This window comes from Mesoplodon densirostris, chromosome 11 (genome assembly GCF_025265405.1).
Source record: "Mesoplodon densirostris isolate mMesDen1 chromosome 11, mMesDen1 primary haplotype, whole genome shotgun sequence".
Taxonomy (NCBI): Eukaryota; Metazoa; Chordata; class Mammalia; order Artiodactyla; family Ziphiidae; genus Mesoplodon; species Mesoplodon densirostris.
In genome coordinates, this window is record NC_082671.1 from 98584999 (window position 1) to 98607226 (window position 22228).

General features: G+C 39.7%; 1 protein-coding gene across 8 annotated transcripts in view; it reads left to right on the forward strand.

The window, feature by feature from the left end:
* The window catches only part of LIN7A (lin-7 homolog A, crumbs cell polarity complex component), a 245462-nt gene that overhangs the window by 219098 nt on the left and 4136 nt on the right, over nt 1-22228 (forward strand). For all 8 annotated transcript variants that reach the window (XM_060112959.1, XM_060112958.1, XM_060112962.1 and 5 more), the window contains one exon: nt 18436-18654. In XM_060112959.1, coding sequence (XP_059968942.1) covers nt 18436-18654 — 219 coding nt within the window. The remainder of the gene's footprint in view (nt 1-18435; nt 18655-22228) is intronic.

The window sequence follows — 22228 nt, forward strand, 5'->3', positions numbered from 1 at the left end:
ACTTGGTGACCTCAGGTCAGAGTCGGGAGCCCGGAGGCATCATGGACGAATGTAAAGAAAACTGCATTTCGGGGCCTAAGAGTACAGTTCCACTTGGTGATGGTCCAAAACGTGTTCCACTGACTTGGCAATTAAAAAAAAAAAAAGGTGTTTCAGGCAAGAAAGTGAGGTGCCCATTACTCAGCAAACTGTGGTTGTCTGCAGGTCATCCATGTGAAAGTATACAAAATAGAACGATTTCATCTGGTTTTGGAGAGGGTGTAGGTTTTAGGCCGTGGGTAATTTTAAATGAATTAACTGAGTTCTAGCAAACTGGCAGCATTTTAAAGTAGAAGACTTTATTTTTTAAAAAAATTCTGCTTCGTAAACTTTTCACGAAATTAATTTGTCTTGATCAGAGTTTCTCAACCTTAGAACAGTTGGTATTTTAAACTGGATAAGGCTTTGTTGGAGAGGCTGTTCTGTCTATTGTAGGATGTTTGGCCGCATTCCTGGCCAGTCACACTCCCCCACTCCAGTGGTGACCAACAAAAGTGTCTCCAGACATTGCCAGCTCTCCCCTGACGGGTGAAATCATGCCTGGTTGAGAATCATTTTCTTAAACTAAACTGGTCCAATTTCAAGGAGACTGATACAAACCAAATATTAGGTGCACCATTAAAATCTAAATTGCATACGTTATACCCTGTATGGTGTATGTGAATAGAATGGACTTCCACCAAATCATAGCATGCACGGAATTTCACAAATGAGGCCAATTCTTGAGAAGAGACTTTATCTAAGGCTTGTCTCTGAATTGAGGATCTGTGAGGAGAAGCCCTGCAGTTGACCCTAATTACCTTCTATGACAAAGGCAAGGAGATTGACCGCTCACCATTATTGAACCTGTCTCTACAGGCAAACAGTATTTTAAGAATACCACTTTGAAGGCTTCAATCCAACTGCCAAAAAAGAATTATTAACCACGTGCCATGTGCTTGGCACTGGGAAAGGGACAGTTTAAACAAATCATAGCTTATACCCTAAAGGAGCTCACTTCTATCTAATTCTCCTAGAAACATCAAGTTAAGTTTTTCATAAATAGAGAGGACCACATTAGTTATAATTGGCCTGAGCTGTAGGTTTGGGTGATTTGGAGAAATTGTTTGTCAATTTGTCACAAACAGAAATATGCTAAGGCCTCGCCACTTTTCTCTTCTGCCTAAGTCTAGAAGGCACAGTATCTATTTGACTACTCAGTAAAGTCTAAAAATGAAGTCTTCAGGGTACCAGAGCCCTCTGAGTTTTACAGCACATCTGAAATAAGGCTGGCCACAAGGCTAGGAGTGGGACAGCTGCTAATCCCGAAATTCTCTTTATTTTTGTGCCCATGATCTGTTTAAATTTTTTTAAAGTTTATATTAAATGATCATTATTATGTTGCTCTTCACTCTTTTTTTTTTTTTTTTTTTTTTGCTGTACGCGGGCCTCTCACTGCTGTGGCCTCTCCCGTTGCGGAGCACAGGCTCCGGACACACAGGCTCAGCGGCCATGGCTCGCGGGCCCAGCCGCTCCGCGGCATGTGGGATCTTCCGGGATCGGGGCACGAACCCGTGTCCCCTGCATCGGCAGGCGGACTCTCAACCACTGCGCCACCAGGGAAGCCTGCTCTTCACTCTTATACAATGTTAGAAGCAATTTTAAATATTACTGACCAGGATGTAGTAATTTCTAGCTAATTACCACAGGGACCCATTGTACACATAATTTTCACATGGGTCCTGTTTTGTTGGATGCAGTTGGCAAGAGGTATAATGCAAAGCTGTCTGATGCTAGTTATCAGGTCACACATCATTTTATGGTGTCAACATTGTAGGTATTAAAATATTTTTTCCTCCAGTTGCATTGAATATAATTTTGCACATATTTTGAGTGTTCCACAAAGTACCCCAATCACTTAAACCTGCTTGGCCTCTTAATAAATTTATTTAATTTTTAAGGAAATCATCGAGAGTTTAATTATGTGGATTTTTTTAGTAAGCATGTTTGATTATTCTGTGAAGAAAACAAGGCAAATATAGTCATTAAAATTCCCTCTGATGCACTTTCAATTATTTATAGGGATGTGGGTAACCTAAGTTGAACTTTTAGCTTTACCTCTCTTCGTTGTGTTACTCTTCCTAGATCAGACCATGATCACCTGCTCAGCTACTGAACCAAACCCTAAGTTTGACAGCTACTACATAGGGCAGTATATTGACAAAACATACGTAAATGCCCTGTATCTGGAGCACATATGTGGCCAAACGAGGTTGTACAACATTGCCTGGACATAGTCTTAACATGCATTCATTCATTCAAAAAGTATTTATTATCAACCATAATAAAGATTAAGGAGGATAGGGGGTGTCAGGGTAGAGAGAGGATGGTGCGCTGCTGGGCAGAGTAGCCTCAGTGAGAAGGTGGTATTTGAGAAGAGGAATCAAGGAGATGAGGCGGGGGGCGCCGCATGAGTATCTAGGGAGGAACATTCCAGGCAGAGGAAAGAATCAATGCAAAGTCCCTAAGACGGAAGAGCACTGGCATGTTGGAGAAGAAACAAAGAAGGTAGAGATGAATTTGGCAGTAGCAGCTCACAGTTTTAATTTTTAAAGTTTTTGCTAATGAAAAATATGCAACTTTTCAAAAATGTGTCTTCCGCTCAACGTATATGCCACTATATTAATGGTAGTTTGAAAATCCCCAAACACTAGGTGTAGAAATAAAGCAGGCGGCCCTTTAAGTGTAGTAACAAAATTGACTTTTCTGTAGTAACAGAAAAGCCTTCCCTTGAGAGCTTACAGGCCAGGCATTTCCTAAGCACTCTAAATGCACTGGGCAAATTAAGTCTCACAAACTAATTCAATGTAATTTATGGAGTTTACGAAGTAATCTGGTAACTTCTCTGAACCTTAGTTTCCTCACTGCTAAGAGATGGTAATAATAGTGGCTACCTTGTTTTTATGTTTTGGTGTTTAAGTGGCGTAACATAGTTCCTGAGACATAGTAGGTACTATATAAATTATTTAAATTAATTATAAATTATTTATTTACTATATAAATTAATTGTGTTGATTGTTACTACTAGTTCATAATTATGGGGGCAGCCATTGGTTTAAATAAGAAATCATTATGTTTTCTCTGAGAAGTGACAACATAGTTAAGTTACAGGTTTGTTGATGAACATTAATCCATAAAACTTAGATATTTATTCATTCATTCATTTGGCAAAATATTATTGGGCCTGGTATTGTCTTAGTCACCAGTGAAATAAAAAATAAAAACCCCTGATTTCACGCTTACAGGTATGGGGAGGAAATAGGCAGGGAAGAAGACTATCTTTGCAACATAGGTTATTTTGTAAATAAGGATAAGTATGGAGTTCCATGGGAGATCATAACAGGGGCATCTAACCCAGGCATGGGAGGGCCAGAGACGGTTCCTTCTGTGAAGAAAACTCATAGGCAAGTAGGGTAGGTGGATGGAGGCAGCAAGGAGCATGAAAGGGCCACCTCAGAGTAAACCATGCTAGAGTCCAGGCACGAGAGAACATGGCCAGGCCAGTTCTTCCATTTGGACCCTTAAGAGTTGGCAAATGAGGCTAAAAATGTAAGCAGGGCCCAGATTGTAATGAGGCACACTGGACTGCAAAGCTAGGGCTGTATCTGAGCAATATGGGGATTTAGACAGATTTTAAGCAAGAGAGTGATACGATCAAATATGCATTTTAGAAAGACTGCTGTGATTGCAATGTGAAGAGTGGTCTAGAAGGGGCTGGAATTTGAGGCGGGGTAACCAGGGGCAGATATAACTTAATGTTTGAATGAGAGAAGAAACAGGTGTCATTATGAACCTGCTATGTAGGGAACAGCTATGTGTCTTTGTTACAATACATTGTTATTTGGGGAAATGCGAGGAGAGGATCAAGAATAATCGTACTAAAGGAGAAACATAAAACCAACGCATTTCATTTGCAAAAGAATTTCTAGGTCGACTGATTCGTAACTCTCTCTGGGGTCTCACATCTGTCAGCCTCGAAATCACTGCAGTTTTTCATCTTAGGAGCCATTAGTGAAAAACAAAAATTCGAACATGCAGTGTTTCATAATTCTCCTTCACCAGTTCTTAGTCAAACATCATCCTCAATTTATATCATTCACACTTAAACATGAATGATCTAGCAGGTCATGTAACGAAAGCTAGCATGGACAAATAAACAACCAAGAGTTAACGGAGGAAAGGAAACCACAGGTTTCAGCAAATTAACGATGCCAGGAGAAAAAGCGTTCGGTCCTGACTGAATGGAATTTGGGTGGCCTTCCCTTATAATTGGGGTTTTGAAGCTCCCACAAACCACACTTCTACGTCCATAATTTCTGAGGTAATGTAGCTAAAACCCCTTCATTTCACCTAAGTGGCCCAGGCAATTGCAGTTATAATTTATTTTTTGCTCAAATTACCTCAAAGCTGTGCCTCAAAGCACTTTGAAAACAAAAGTATCCTTTGTCCCACCTTCTTCGGTTTATTCTAGAATGACTCACTTTCCTTATGTTGATTCTGGGCTACAGTAGTTATACAAGAAATATGTGAATGCATCCTTATAAAATTTCCAAAGAATTCAATGTTAAAAAACTGGTCAGATTTTTTTTAAAAGCCTCTTTAATCATTTTCCTCTCCATCACTCCATTCCAGTTCCTTCCTCTCCCCCAACCCGAGGAAACACCATGATGATGGGTATTTATCCAAGTGTTTTCCTTTGAACGCAAGTACACACACACACACATATATTCAATTATTTATTTATTTTTAGATATAAAGTGTATGAGACAATATAGAGCCGTGATTAAGAGGCCAGGCTTGGAGACAGATTTGTTACCCGTTAATGGTGCGCCCATGGAAACTTACTGTTCTTCAGTTTCCTCATATATAAAATTGGGATGATAACGTTACATACCTCACCAGGTATGTAGGAAGAGTCACTATTTTGATAAATTTAAAGCACTTAGAACAGTACCTGATAGTAAACACTCAATGAATGTTAGTCATTATTTTAAGTTTTTAAAATACACTAATATTTTCATATATACTTATTTTTCTATGACTTGCTTTCTCAGAACTATGTCTTGGATATCTTGTCTTCTCAGTACCTACTTATGTTTTTTAATCTGCTGTATAGTCTTCCATGGTATGTGGGTACCAGAGTTCATTCAACCATTCCCCTGTTGATGGACATTTAGCTTGTTACCCAATTGGTTTTTTTGTTTTGTCTCATTTTGTTATTGTGAACACTGCTTCAACGAAAATCTTTATGTATATGAATGACTATTTTTCTAGGGTGAATACTGATAGGTGGTAAACCAAGTTAGGAGCACAGGGGCACACTTTATTTTAATAGATGCTGCCAAATTGACCCCCAGCTTCTATTGCCAATTGTATGAGAATAAAAATTTCCACCAAATCCTCAGCAATAGTTATCAATTTTTAAAAATAAGTGAACAATTTTTATTGCATTCTGGATTTAATCTGCATCTCTCTAACTAATATTAAAGTTGAACATCTTTTACCTGAGAACTTTATGAGAGGGAACTAGTCATACAAAATCCTGGCAGGAATGAACCAGGCATGTATAATACAAAAAAGAACTCCAGTGTAATTTGGGGTTTGAATGAGGGGGAGAGTCTTAGAAGGTGGAGTTGGAGAGGCCAGCTGGGAGTGGAGAGTAAAGGTCTTTACAGGCCATTGTAAGGTGTTCACACTTAATTTTGAGCAAGAAAATAACATATTAGAGAATAAGTGCTATTTGGAATGGACTTTGAATGATGAGTGGAGATTTCCTAAGACAGGAGAAGGAGGAAGAACGATCTAGTCTGAGGGAATAAAACTGAGAGATTACGGAAACACAAAAATATGTGGCAAAATCAAAAGCATGGTGCTCATATGTTGAAGCTGAATATAAGGAAATAGAGTTGGACCTGCCTGTGTGATGGAAGTGCTTTGCATGCCACGGGATACTTTTATTTTCATTTCTAGAAAATGGGGAAATATTCATGGGGTAAGGGGGCCCTCATTTATTGGGTGCATTCTGTGGGCCAGGTGTAGCACTTGGCACTTTACATGGGTAGTTCATTAAATTTTAAATGACATCTTTAAAGGAAATGTTATTCACATTGTTTTGCACGTTGGGAACTGGGGCTCAGGAAATGAAATAAGTTTCCCTACAGTACACAGCTGGTAATCTTTGGGCCTATCCTTCAAAGCCAGCACTCACCAGGTTGGGTGGGTACTGTGCACTGTGCTGGGTCCTGGGAAGAAACAATCAAGGTAGCTCAGTCCCTGCCTTCAAGGACAGGGTCTACCAGAACTGTGTTCTTTCTGCCCGTCACTGGATTGTCAGCAAGGACACAGGAAGACCAAGTGACTCAGGCTAGAATCTGGAGAAGAATTTAGACAAGAGAGAAACTAGAGGATATTTTAAAATGGTAAGAAGTAAGAGGGAGGAGAGGATGAGATGAGTTGGTAAATGGGGAATAAATATCAACCAGTATCCGTGGTTAATTGGATGTGGGTTGAGGGGAGAATTAACAGCATCCCCTGGATGCCTAGTTTGGGTGGCTGCATGGCTAGTGATAGCAGGAGCCAGAGGGGAGGGGTGAAAAGAATCTTTGGGGATTAGACCAGTTAGAACATTTAAAATAAGTACAGTTTTATTTTGTCGAATTACCTGAAAAATCTTAGTATAAGTCACTGGTGACAAATCCAAAGAATTTTCTGTGGTGTGCTTTTAATTGGAAGAGACATTTATATGTGGAGCCAGTGAGATATTGGACAGTAAAACCTGAGATATCCCTTAAATTTTCACTCCTTCTCCTACAAGAAGGCATCTGTAATTTTGAGTCTCTGTAATTAAATTAAGCATTATAGCTATTATTACTGTTTCTTATTCATGGTACAAAGCAACATAAAAGTCCCTGCTGCTTTACACTGTACAGGAAACACATTTGACAGCTCTGGACTCGGACAACTTCTGCCTAGATTTGTTGTGTTTCTCCTTTATCCTTTATATAATTGGCAGGGCTTCTAGAATTCTAAGACAGGTTAAATAATAAAGGGTACCCTTTGAAGGGTTTGGTTGAATAATTTCAGAGACCTGTTATTGTCTCCATTGATACCCCTTAGAAAACAGTGGTCTCTCTGAGATCACTAGCGTAAAATACTGAAGGAAAAAAGAAAACTATTCTGGTTGACAGAATCCTGATGTCATTGCAGCATAATACAAGCTGACATCTAGGGAGAGGAGATGGGATGATGTATGCCACGCTTAGTGAAAGGAGACTTCCCCAAAACTTCCTATAGGCTAATAAGCCTTTTTCTAGGTTGCAAAGTCTTTCAAAGAACCTTCCAGTGTTGGTCCTGTCTGCATCACATCATAACCCACCTGCCATAAAAATCAGTGGAGACTATCTGAAGGATGAGCTTTGGTATTTGTCCTCGGGGATCCAACCAGTGTCCAGGTATGCAGGCCTGGTTCATCAATTTTAAAAGCCTCACCTGAATCTGGATACTCCTCCTAAACTAGCTTTGCCATTTAAGCCAGGCTCCATCATCCTTGGGATTCTACAGTACCAGAAGGAGATAATGCTCCATAGTACTAGGTCTGTCTTTAGGGTGTTGGCAGGGCTTCCCTGGTGGCGCAGTGGTTGAGAGTCCGCCTGCCGATGCGGGTTCGTGCCCCGGTCCGGGAGGATCCCACGTGCCGTGGAGCGGCTGGGCCCATGAGTCATGGCCACTGAGCCTGCGCATCTGGAGCCCGTGAGCTATGGCTGCTGAGCAAAAATGACTCCCCTGCCCTCGAACCTATTCTTCCAAACCTTTCTCTTAACTCAGATCTCTCCTTCCCTTCCCTTTCCTCTCCTCATGCTGCCCTTTGGTGTTCAACAGACCCATCCTTCTTTGATAAAATTGCTCCCCACTATGTCCACTGAAAATTCAAAGCCCAGCAAACATTTACTGAAGATATATCATGTACCAAGCACTACGATGCATTCTTCAATCTTTACATTTTCCTGCATCTTAATCAGTGACCAACTGTCTAGGTTTGCCCAGGACTGAGGTATTTTCTGGGACTTTGAGTCCTAAAACCAGGACAGTGTCCACCGGAGACCTGAGACACAAAGAGGTGAGGTCATTCTCTAAAGGTCACACTCTTCGACAGTGATTTCTTATGACTCAAACCGGGATCCTCCTAATCCAAATCCCTGGCCTTCCTGCCCTGTCACACTGGCTGTACTAAGGGTTGGTTTGACGACTTGATTAGGAACCACACTAGGTTTTAGCGACTGAGATGTATCTGCATGTTGAAGTGGAGCTGTAAGAGCAGCACGTATGAGTATGAGGGAGGGGATTCTGGTGGGTATGTTATCATCACCTCCACAGACCCCCTCTCAGGCCAAACCAGACCTGGAAGCAAATATCGAGAGTTGGCAATTTTGATATTCCTGCTTCTGAACGTTTGCTAGAGGCTCTGCCCCTGGGGGGGTTGAGTGTCACAGAGTGTCACGGCTTGGGAGAGTGTGGGTGGGCAGAGCACATATTTTGGAAGCACAAATCAGTGTGAATCAGTGTGAATGATTGGAAGTGTACCTTGTGACTCGACTTCCCGGGTGAAACCTACCACTCAAAAATTAACAGACCGATTTAAAGATCTCATTTGCTAGGAATATGTTTCCACACAGCTTTGTTCTGGTTCCAGATGTCTAGTGTTCACATTTGTACTCTTGAAGATGGCTGTATGTATGTGCATGCGTATATGTGTGTGCATGTGTGTGTATGTGTGTGCATGTATATATATGTTTATTGAGTGTATATGTATAGGTATACATGTATGTGTGTGTATGTGTGTGCATGTGTGTGTTGTATTTATCCCAACAACCATCAGGAATTTTTTCCTCCTGTTGGTGCCTGAACATTGAGGGTTAAGCAGAGTTACTATAAAGCATCACAACTGACATGTAGTAGCTGTATTTGTTTCCAGTTTTAGTCTCCGGATCTGAAAAGGTAGGCTCAGATCAACCAAATGTTAGATCTGTGATTGCTGGCACTGATTTTTTTCTTAAAGCTTCTGCTTGCTTTAAATTTTCTGCCCCTGGGCCGACTGCTAGTGCTGTGCATTCTCTACTTCCATGGTTCAAAAAATTTTACATGTATAACTACTCTCACAGGATAAAAATGTGTGTAATTATATACACTTTGTTTCCTCATTACCCTCTTTGCTCTCTTGTAGTGTTTGGTTATTTGATGATTTTCCCCTCTCAAGTTTGCTCACATTACGCATGCTCCTATCAAGAGAATCTCCTGCACACGCTTCCTTTCCCTAACAAAGTCTGGCACTGTGGAGGGACTGAGAGAGCAGTTTTTCATGAATAAATGATGATCATTTGTAATTAGCATATCAACTGTATGTATGGAAATGACGCTTCTAAATTACTTGACTGTGATTAGAAGCAGTTGATTTACCTAAGTAGTTTCAAACCTTCTTCCAACAAACTCCATACATAATTAATTTAGTAAATACATTTTCTTTGGCTTCTTAGATAATATACAAGAAACTTCTACCTACTCCAAAGGCAAATGACATTTTGTTGTTGCTGTTATTGTCCTTAAGCACCTGAAGCCCCACAGGAACATGATCACCCAGGAAACAGTTCAACAAACAGCTGACATTTTTTGGACCCTTTTTAAAGTGTCAGGTGCTCTTCCAAGTGCCTTGTATATATTATCAATAAATGTAATGCCCATAATGATTCTATAAAGTAGACACTCTATGATACCCTTTTTACAGATGAGAAAATTGAGGCATGGGGATGCTAAGCAGCTTGTCTGAGCTCACAGAGCTACTAAGTTAAGAAGCTCAAATTCAAACTTGGGCAGTGCTGGCTCCTTAGCAGCCGCATAGCACAGGGAGATCAGCTCGGTGCTTTGTGACCACCTAGAGGGGTGGGATAGGGAGGGTGGGAGGGAGACGCAAGAGGGAGGAGATATGGGGATATAGGTATATGTATAACTGATTCACTTTGTTATACAGCAGAAACTCACACACCATTGTAAAGCAATTATACTCCAATAAAGATGTTAAAAATATATATATATATAAATGTGTGTGTGTGTATGGCTGATTCATTGACTAAGTGTTTATTGAGCACACAATAGACGCTGGGCACAGAGATAAATAAGACTCATCTTGCCTTCGGACAGTCTAGTGACAGCAGAATGGTTGAAAACTAATAAATTACAGCGCACTGAAATAGATATTAGCATTTAGGCAGGAACAAAGTACTATGGGAGGGAATTAGCATATTTTTTCCAGAGGATAAATGTAATACTTCTTATACTTGCTACTTTTCTTCAGGAAAAGAGAATACATTTAGAACAGGATATTAACATGTTTGAGAAAAGGAAAGAATCAAAGAGTCATAAAGGTTTTTTTCTGAATACATCCTATAACTTGTGTGGAGATAGTACTTTTTTTTTAACATCTTTATTGGAGTATAATTGCTTTACAGTGGGGTGTGAGTTTCTGCTTTATAACAGAGTGAATCAGCTATACATACACATATATCCCCATATCTCTTCCCTCTTGCGTCTCCCTCCCTTCCACCCACCCTCCCTATCCCACCCCTCTAGGTGGACACAAAGCACTGAGCTGATCTCCCTGTGTTATGCAGCTGCTTCCCACTAGCTATCTATTATACATTTGGTGGTGTATATATGTCCATGCCACACTCTCACTTCGTCCCAGCTTACCCTTCCCCCTCCCACTCCCCGTGTCCTCAAGTTCATTCTCTACGTCTGTCTTTATTCCTGTCCTGCCCCAGGTTCTTCATAACCTTTTTTTTTTTTTTTTTAGATTCCATATATACATGTTAGCATACGGTATTTGTCTTTCTCTTTCTGACTTACTTCACTCTGTATGACAGACTATAGGTCCATCCACCTCACTGCAAATAACTCAATTTTGTTTGATAGTCCATTCTGAATTAAACATCCAGTCAATATGTATTTTTTTAATGACCAAAAGTGCTGACTACAGAGCTACACCAAGGCAAAATTGTAAGATTTCTCTCACCTATCCAGTCCTCTTTCCTGGAGTAACATAGTAAAGACACTCTTAAGATGGCATTTACTGTTTGAGGTGGTTATAGTCTAGGGCACTATGTCTAAACACTAATCTGCACATCAGTGACTGGCCGGCTGTATCACCTAGCTCACATTGCTGTGGACCTTGATATGGCAAGTCTGGGATACAGCCTAGGTCTCTATATTTTAAAAGTGTTTAAGTTGATTTCTGTGTACATCCAGGTTCAAGAACAACTGGTCTGAAAATACCCATGAATAGGAGAACCACTGATATGATATTTACTTTCTCTTTATTACCTTATTTAAGGCTATGGATTAGTAGGTAAGAGCCTAGTCTCTGGAAACAGATCTCAGTTAAGTTCCATCTGTTCCACTGACTAGCTGGGGACTTGGGACAAATTTCTTAAGCTGTCCATTACCTCTCCATTACAAAGCAGCTAACAGTGCCTTGCACTCAATAAGTGCTCAATGAATGTTAGAGTATACACACATACCCCCCCACACACATCCACATTTATTATGTATAGACACACACACTCTTAAAATAATATCAAAACACCTTCATGGACTAAAAGCAAAACTATCATAAGAACAAAATGATCAGTCACTATTACCTTTGTGGGAAAGGAGTAGGTCTGTCTTTGGCTATATTGGACCTTTTCACAGTTGAGAATAATAACCCACTAATAGTGAGCATAGAGTCTTATTCTGCTTCTTCACTGGCCAACTCATATACTTTAGAGCTAGGAGATGACACATCCTTGTCATTAGTTTCTATCCTTTCTCATCATGTAAAAACCGACCCACCATTATCTGAATTAGTTAATCTAAAAAAGCAGAATGAGGTTGTTGAAAGAGCAGTCATCAAGAATAATGAGTTCTGGGCTTCCCTGGGGGCGCAGTGGTTGAGAGTCCGCCTGCCGATGCAGGTTCGTGCCCCAGTCCGGGAAGATCCCACATGCCGCGGAGCGGCTGGGCCTGTGACCCATGGCCGCTGAGCCTGCGTGTCCGGAGCCTGTGCTCTGCAACGGGAGAGGCCACAGCGGTGAGAGGCCCGCGTACCGCAAAAAAAAAAAAAAAAAAAGAATAATGAGTTCTAATCCAGCACTGCAACTAACAAATTTATAAAATGGACCAAGTCACAGCCACTCTTGGTCTTTATTTCCTTATGTATTATGGTGCAAGGAGAACAAGGTTGCTTCTAAGGGCCTTTGCAGGTATGATGTTCTGAGTTTGTGAGCTACTTAATTGTACTAACATAACTCAATATCTTTGATATCATTTTATTTCCTGATAACATTATTTGGTCCTTAATCCAAAAGAATGACTGATGCATTTAGGAGCCTATGCATAAACCTGGCTCTAGATATCTACAGTAACTGAGAGGTATAGCCAACTCTCGGTTATCCAACAAAGTGTTTAAGCAACTTATCAGCAAGCTGGGTTAGGATTATGTCCATGTAATCCTCACAGAGAAAGAACCACATGAACATGAAGATCTGGGCATGGGCCATTGGGAAACTGATTGTGCACAGATATTGAGATCCCTTTCCAGGGCAGGCATCTCTTCCATCTGAGGTCTAGCCAAGGTCAAAATTTAACAACTGGTTTTTCTATAACGGGGGGAGAGCACATATTGTGAGCAAATTCATGTATGCAGTGTAATCCAAAGTTCTCTCATATTAGAGGGGATTCTTGATCAACCAAGATATTGAGTGTACCAAGAAATAGCAGCCATTTTGATAACTCATATTGTGTGTGGGGGGGGAAAACTGAAAAATCAGAATGCAACAATGTTTAAAAGTTGGTTCATTTATCAGCCACTGACTTGCCAAATTTGCATCAAAGTCACTAACTTTAAAATTTCCCGGAGCTTTACTACTACTACTACTACATGAGATTGCTAATGAAACAAGTATGCATCTGGTTATTTACTGAGATCATTTTTCCCAGCTTCCTGAATGAAAATATATTCCTTTATATATTAACATTTTAGAAGATCCAGTTCTTACGGTTTTTCTTCAGTTTAGTATTTTATTAGTTTGTATTTATGCATTTGGAAATGGTAATATTAATGAAACCACTTGAACTGTGCTTTTCATTTTGATTTCTATGTGTGTTTTTTTAAAATTTAGCAGGGGAAAGAAATATTTTCAGGATGGGAATGTCCATTCTTCCTGTGCATTTTTTTAAAATTTATTTATTTATTTATTTTTGGCTCTGTTGGGTCTTGGTTTCTGTGCAAGGGCTTTCTCTGGTTGTGGCGAGCGGGGGCCACTCTTCATCGCGGTGCATGGGCCTCTCACTGTCGCGGCCTCTCTTGTTGCGGAGCACAGGCTCCAGATGCGCAGTCTCAGTAGTTGTGGCTCACGGGCCCAGTCGCTCCGGGGCATGTGGGATCCTCCCAGATCAGGGCTCGAACCCGTGTCCCCTGCATTAGCAGGCAGATTCTCAACCACTGCGCCACCAGGGAAGCCCCTTCCTGTGCATTTTAATTTACTTTGGTAAAGGCTCGTGGCCAGACTAGGCACTACTATGGAGTAGGTAATATTTCTCTTTAGGGGCTTTTCTTTTTTCAGATCACTTCTCTTTGGTCTAAATTTCCTGGATACCTAGTATACCCCCATGCCTTCCTCACCACCCCTCACCTCCTTAATGACATCCAACTTTTACCAGATGTCTGTTGGAAAGCCTTGTTAAATTAATCCATGCTAATGACTTCCTCAAATTGTAGTAGGTACAATAAACTCTTAAAGCAAGAGGATGAAATCTAAAACTACAGAATTTCTTTTAGAAAGTATAGAAAGCTCTTATGGAAAGTATAAAGCTCAGGGTTTTTTTAATAGAGGAGGGAATTTCACTTTGAAATTGGAAGTTTCCCCTGGTCTCCTCAAATCACGTAAGGGCCACGTTTTCATCCTATGTGAAAAGCTGGTTTTCAGTGACTGCTCAAACTGAGCTAATTGTTATAAAGGACAATTCCTGAATTAGGAGGATGTGTGTGTGTGTGTGTGTGTGTGTGTGTGTGTGTATACACACATATATATCTGTAATAGAAAGCTTAACTGTTTACAAATAAACTATTTCAAAACATGTTTTAAATATTTAGCTTGAAATGAGGCATAGTTTCATTAAGAGTGAGAGAGACTAAGTCAAAAGTAGGAATAAATGATAAACTTTGAGGGCTAAGGGAATACCTGCTGACAGGTGTTTGTTCCTCAGCGTGTATACCCTAACTGATCAGATAGCTTTTTTTATGCATGGAACAGGAACTCCATGGAAAGGTTGTCTGCTTTTTTGTTCTTACTTTAAAAGGGAAAGAAAGGAGAGAAAACTGCCTTATTCTTATTAAAAAGTTATACTGAAGGACTAAAAGCACTCCAGAGATAAATTATAGCTTAAGAAGACAAACATATGCCCCCCAAAGTATTTATAAAGTAGGCAAAGCCAGTGGGAAAAGAGAGCCACCCAGAATAATCCTCAAGATTTTTCTGAAAACAATTTTAAAAACAAAGTTATTGAGTGTTTGAAATGATAGTCTTATAAACATGCTTATATTTCTTCAAATCTCTGAGTTACCTCTTAGTTTCTGTTATACTGCTTAATCATGTAATTTGTATTATTTTTAACACAGCATTTTTAGTAGTAGAAATGAAGAAGTGTGACACTGCCCAGATCCCGTGTGGGTTCTGTGCCCTGGTGGGAAAGACAGAGGGAAAAGGTAGAGTCAGACTAGGAGACCTGTTAACTCTGCCGAGCCCGAAAGAATCTGAGTCACCGTCTAAACCAAAGATACAGCACTGAGGCAAAATTCTGGATTCAAAGACCGTGGAGTCTGCTTTTTTTTTTTTTTTTTTTTTTTTTTGTGGTACGTGGGCTTCTCACCGTTGTGGCCTCTCCCGTTGCGGAGCACAGGTTCCGGACGCGCAGGCCCAGGGGCCATGGCTCACAGGCCCAGCCGCTCCGCGCCACGTGGGATCTTCCCGGACCGGCGCACGAATCCGTGTCCCCTGCATCGGCAGGCGGACTCTCAACCACTACGCCACCAGGGAATCTCCCATGGAGTCTGCTTTTTATCAGTTGCTAACTGTATTGGGGAGAGCAGCACTGTGGGTGAGAGAGGTAATCCTGCCAGTTCTGCAGGGCTGAGTACGGCACACCAGCCGTGTTTCTCAGCCATTCTCTATGGTGAGAGCCTGATGGTCCCATGTATTAGTCCCACAGCCCTCCTGTGGCAACTCTAAATTGTAGGCAGAGTGCCTAAACTGGGATAATGGGCCTCCAAAGGTCCGGCCTAGAATTTCCAACCCTATTAAATGAAAGCAAATAGAACAAAAGCCAAAAAGAAGTCTGGAGACTAATCATCTGGCCTAGAAAATGGGTGAACCATTGTTATTAAAACATATAAACATGTAAGTTTTAATATTAGAAAAGAAACTAGAGAAGGGTATGAACAAGCAAATTACCCAGTTTTCCTTTTAAAGGAGAATTCCATACATTAATTGTTAATACATTAACAAATCACCTTGGGACAAATTATAAAGTAATTACGAGCACACTGAAAACCGAGTTTGTGTTGTACAAAGTTGTCAAAGTTTTCCCCTGTCCATGTTCTTCCAGAGAACGTAGTAGAACATGACTGGTAAAATAAATGCTTAATAAACATCTGTTGAGTGTCCAAGTCAATGACTGAGTGAATAATTAAAGGAATAAATTAATCAGTGAATAAGCCTATTTTCCTAGGCTTCAGCCACAGATAAAAATCCACTCTGCTCAACAGCTGTTTATAACCCCTTGCTCTCTATTTAACCCAGACTTGGCAGAGGAATGGTTATATAAGTTGCCTCCAGGGCTCTCCACAGTCATTTGTTAAACCCTTAGTATCTGCCTGGTTTTCGGACAAATGACTGAAGGCCACCAATGGCTATCTCATTGCTAAGTTCAAAGCCTTTTTTTCCTGCAGTCCACATCCACCTCGCTGAAGCAAATGACAGAATGGAACACAATTCTTAAGTCTCCAAATCTGTGTAATAGTCGTCATTAGGAATCTCAAGATATAATTTGTGTGCTTGAAATGCAAATTATTTTTTGTAACTCAAGATAATATTCATTTTAGCCCCCCTTCTCCTTGGCTTGTGAAAATGTAATCTCAACCAATTTTGGGTGGCCTTCTCTGCCACTTCAGTGCCACTCTTTGGTATTCTGGCAGTGTTGAAGCCTATCTTGGTCCCTATCTGTCTTTACCCAGGAAGCAAGTCAAAAAGGCCTTTGCGCTTGGATCCTATAAAATAGGAGTTATGTCATCTACCCTGGGGGTCAGCTGAAAGGGAAGGACTGCCTCCTTTTCTCAGGGTTCTCTTATGTCTGATTACAACTTTTCTTCTCTTTTACTACTCCCTAATCCCAACCTGGAGAAACCTTAAAAGGGTTGGGAAGAGCCTCTTTGAGTTTACTTATAGTAAACATAGTTTCCCCAGCTATTGTCTGTGCCATGACGTTCAAAGAGTATTTCTGAAACTCAAAAGCCAAGAATTGATTTATTTTTTGCTTTCTGTCACATCACATCTGTCTTATAGGTATGTGTGTATATCTGATTATATCCTTAGTAAATTTTCCTGAAAGTAAAAATCTTCATTTATAAAGGGTTTATCCAATGCATAACGATAGTGCCCTCCAGAAAAACTGTACCAGTTTGTGTTATATTATTAACAGTATATGAGTACCTTTTCCTTATGTCCTTGTCAATATACCATATTTAAAAATGCATCTTTACCATTTTTAAATTAAAAATGAAATATTTTTTCATCTATATTTCTTTAATTATTAGGGATCTTGGACATTTTTTCATAGGTTTATTGGGCCTTTTAAAATTATTATTTGTCCATGAGTTCTCTTGCCTATTTTGCTTAGATCTTTACTGTCTTGTAAGAGCTCTTCATTTGAAGAATATTAACAAATTGACTGTCATGTATTGAAAACATTTTTTATAGTTTATTTGACCTTTCATGGTGTGTGAGACATAGAAACTTACAATCTTTAAATCTGATTTTTGTGGGGGGTTTTCTTGGTATTTTTACTTAAGAATTCCTTTTGCATTGCAAGATGATGAACACTGACCTGTGCTTTATTTTAGTTGTTTCAGCATCATTATTTAACAGTCCTTTTCCCCTTTGGTCCAAATTTCACATTTATCATACAATCAAGACTTATATATGATGGATCTACTTCTAGACTCTGTTTTGTTCTACTGTTTCTTACTACACCAATAAGACACTGCTTTAAGCATTGTAGATTTTTTTTTTAATATAACAATTTTATAAATTTATTTATTTTTGGCTGTGTTGGGTCTTCGTTTCTGTGCGAGGTCTTTCTCTCGTTGTGGCAAGCGGGGGCCACTCTTCATCGCGGTGCGCGGGCCTCTCACTATCGCAGCCTCTCTTGTTGCGGAGCACAGGCTCCAGACACGCAGGCTCAGTAGTTGTGGCTCACGGGCCCAGTTGCTCCGCGGCATGTGGGATCTTCCCAGACCAGGGCTCGAACCCATATCCCCTGCATTGGCAGGCAGATTCTCAACCACTGCGCCACCAGGGAAGCCCTAGTTTTTTTTTTTTTTTTTTTTTTTTTTTTTTTTGGCTGTGTTGGTTCTTCATTTCTGTGCGAGGGCTTTCTCCAGTTGGAGCAAGCGGAGGCCACTCTTCATCGCGGTGCGCGGGCCTCTCACTATCGCAGCCTCTCTTGTTGGGAGCACAGGCTCCAGACGCGCAGGCTCAGTAGTTGTGGCTCACGGGCCTAGTTGCTCCGTGGCATGTGGGATCTTCCCAGACCAGGGCTGGAACCCGTGTCCCCTGCATTGGCAGGCAGATTCTCAACCACTGCGCCACCAGGGAAGCCCTAGATTCTTAATAAATGTTAATATCAGATAGGCAAAGTCCCCATTCGTTACTATTTTTATATTTTTTCCAAAGTGTCCAGACTAGTGCATTTACTCTTCCAGGTGAAATTTAGAAATTCCATTCTCAATGTTAGTGTTATTGTTTAGTTCTTCACTGTTTCTCACCCTCCTAACTTGAACTTCCATTCAATGCATCCTGTACCCCAGTGCAGCCTAACCTGCCCACGATTCAGCTACAAATGTAATAAATAATAACAATGGCAATACATCTCATTTGCCATATCTTCTTGAAATTTCAGACTAGGATTGTACTATGATACTAATGTCACATTTGGCTCTCGAGAAAAGAACATGGAAACTCTCCCCTTTAAGAAATGTCACTGTCTTTTCAGAGTGTGGAAGGAGAACACCATGAGAAAGCTGTGGAACTACTCAAGGCTGCTAAGGACAGCGTCAAGCTGGTGGTCCGATACACCCCAAAAGTCTTGGAAGAAATGGAGGCTCGCTTTGAAAAGCTACGGACAGCCCGGCGTCGGCAGCAGCAACAATTGCTAATTCAACAACAGCAACAGCAGCGGCAGCAACAAACACAGCAAAACCACATGTCATAGGTAAGAGGTGCCTTCCTCTATACAAGGAAAAGTCCCTTACATGTTTTTTTTGTTTTTTGTTTTTTTAAATATAGTTTCTTAGACAGCTGGAACATAATTACTAGATTTAATAATCCAAACAAAATCAAACAAACAAACAAAATGACCTCAGAAAATGTAAACAAGACAGTTGCTTACTTTATGTGTCATTCAGCCATATTCCCTGCAAATGTAAGGTATTTTTGAAAAATGATATTCTTTAGGAAGGCCAGGTACACACTATATGATACCTTTATACAAATTACAAAAATGCAGCCTCTGTGCAAACCCAGATCCTCAGGCACATGCTATATGACAAGAGTGTGGGCTAGATTCCATCCCCCCTCACCTCCTTGGCCAGTTGCCTTTGCACAGTGTACAAACTAAACCATATAGTGCTGATCCTGGGAAGATCCCCTTTAGAACACTGAAACAGTTTACTAGAAAACTGCTCCACTGAAAAGAATGAAGTAGAGACCTGCCAGTGTTTATGCTCTGAGAGATTTTGAAATTCTCTCTGGGTGCTCACTTAAAATGTGTCTAAGGTACACCTGCCTTTCTTCTAAATTCCACTTTGTGACAAAGAATGCTAAATCAGGTTTTGCTACATGTTTTTAAGAAAATTCAAGAAAAAATGTTAAGAGTGAGAATCACCATCTCTGAAGTGCCTGTTATGTGCTAGGCTCTTCTCACATGTTATTCCTCAAAAAACCCTTCACAGTAAGTATCACTAAAACACCATGTTTTTAGATGAATGATACGAAGCTGCAATAGTTTCAGTGGATTCCCCACAACCACACTTGCAAGTAGCATAGAATTATTTTCCCTTCTTATTTTGCCAAGTATTTCATGTGCCAACATCAGAAATTCTGGAGTTACGTAAGTTTTCCTTGCTATCCTTTGGAAGAGACAGTTCATATTGTTATATACCTCTATGCTATGATGTCTGCAAATGTGTATTTGAAATGAGGTTCAAATGTTCTTGGGAAGATGACAATGGGTAATGGTGGTTTTAACTCATTCAATATCAGATTACTGTTTGCACACACTGAATTCGAGAAGAGATTTTCAACTTTTTTGTGCCACTCATGAAAAGAAGCTGCATGGGGAAGTAAAAAGAGTATGGGATTTATTCTCAGAGAGTTCTGGGGATTCAACTATCTTTTCTTTTATAGCCTGCTAGTTTTGTTATATATATATCACAGTTTGGTGTCTTTATCTAAAATTACATTCCATTCTAAAAACTACATTTATTTTCATTTTGGATGATCTGTCCATTGGTGAAAGTGGGGTGTTAAAGTCCCCTACTATGAATGCATTACTGTCGATTTCCCCTTTTATGGCTGTTTGCATTTGCCTTATGTATTGAGGTGCTCCTATGTTGGGTGCATAAATATTTACAATTGTTATATCTTCTTCTTGGATCGATCCCTTGATCATTATGTAGTGTCCTTCTTTGTCTCTTCTACTAGTCTTTATTTTAAAGTCTATTTTGTCTGATATGAGAATTGCTACTCCAGCTTTCTTTTGGTTTCCATTTGCATGGAATATCTTTTTCCATCCCCTTACTTTCAGTCTGTATGTGTCTCTAGGTCTGAAGTGGGTCTCTTATAGACAGCATATATATTTAACAATAAATATTTATTTGTTACCGTGATGGGCCAGGCACTGTTCAGTGGGCTGTAGAAACAGCATGAGCAGAGCAAAATCCTTGCCGTCATGGTGTTTACATTCTGGTTGGAGGAGATAGTTAATTAACAAGTAGATAAAAAAATATCCTATTGAGACCAGTACTTTGTAGAGTTAAAATAATGTGCTTTGATAGAGACTGGCTAGGTGATGACCTTCTGTGAGGTGATCAGGGAAGACCCCTCCTCAAAGGAGGTAACATTTAAGCTGAGGTTGAATGACAGTGCAAAGCCAGGAAATGAGCATAAGAAGAGGAGGAAATAGCCAGTACAGTAGCTCTGAGGCAGATGTGAGCCTATTTGACATTTGAGGAATAGAAAGAAAGCTGAGGTAGTTAGGTTAGATAGATGGGGGCCAGGTTATAGAGAGCTTTCTAAACTGCTTAGGGAAGTTAGATGTTATTGCAGTGGAAACCACTGAAGGTTTTTAAGCAAAAGAGTGACATAATTTTAAAAACTGTTAAAAAAAAGATCACTGTGGCTGCTTTGGGGAGAATAGATTATTGCAGGGTAAGAGTAAAAACAGAGACCAATTAGGAGACTATTATATAGGAGTCCAGGCAAGAGATATGGTGGTTTGGACTGGGATGACGGAATGATTTGGATGCATACAGACAAGTCATTTTGTCCATATCCTTCTTCTCTCTAATCCGTTTCAAACGTAAAGATACTTCACATTTGTACTTTCAGAATCCTTGCAAAGGTCTTTTTGCTAATAATAACAATCCAGTATTCTTCAGTCAAACATGGACACTCTTTTCCTGAACAGATTTTTTCTTCCATTCTCAATAATACAGACTTGTACCAATTCTCCTAAATTGTTCTACCACACTGGCCCATAGTAAAATTGTTTTAAAGTGTTTTAAAAGAAGTATGTTGCCATTCCGACTTCTGAGGTCTTACTAAAAGCTTCCAGTACTTATGCTCCTTCAGTCATCTTTGGAAGTATACAACTTGGCCATAAATACTGCTGGGCCATATACTCAATTCCATTTCTCTCCTCCATCAGTCTTCATTAAATCACTTGAGAATTTCCATGGATTTTATGGTGGATTCAGTCAAAGAGACCTACGTTAGCTCTTGTTCAACTTTTAATTAGATATTTTAAGGATTAAATGGGATTTGTTACACTTGCTGACGCATACTGTGGTTGCTTTTGAGAAGAGATCTGAAACTATTTACTTTGAACAGATCTCTGATTTTTTTTTTTTTAAGTTTGACAAGTCAAGCAAAGACCAGGTAAAGCAAAAATACTTGTCAGATATTGTCTTACTGTTTATCACATGAAATGTAACTTCTGTTCTATAAATTAGAAATAATATTTTGTCTGAGATGGTAGAAGTTATTAAGTAACTAGCAATGGTCAGTGGTGCATACAGATGGAAAATGGTTGAATGCAAGTAGTGTGTGGAAAACGTGTCTTATGCCTACTTTTAATTTTAAACTTCTCCTGAAGTGAATCTCAGTTGTCTTTTTCCCTAACTTCCATCTTTGTTAATCAGGAACAATATACTACATTTCTTAAATGTAGTAAATATGATCACTACATAATTACATTACAGAAACCTAAGCAGATAATATGAATATAGGTTTCTTTTTAATACTATACCCACTTTTTTTGAGAAAGTGTCCCATTTATTCAGCTTTAAGAGTTTTTTTTTTTTTTTTTTTTTTACTGAAGTGTAGTTGACTTTGATTATTAAGTTTTAGGCATACAGCATAGTGATTTGACATTTATATGCATTACAAATTGATCATCACGATAAGTCTAGTTACTACCTGCCACTATACAGTGTTATTACAGTATTATTGACTATATTCCCTATGCTATACATTGTCCCATGATTTATTTATTTTATAACTGGAAG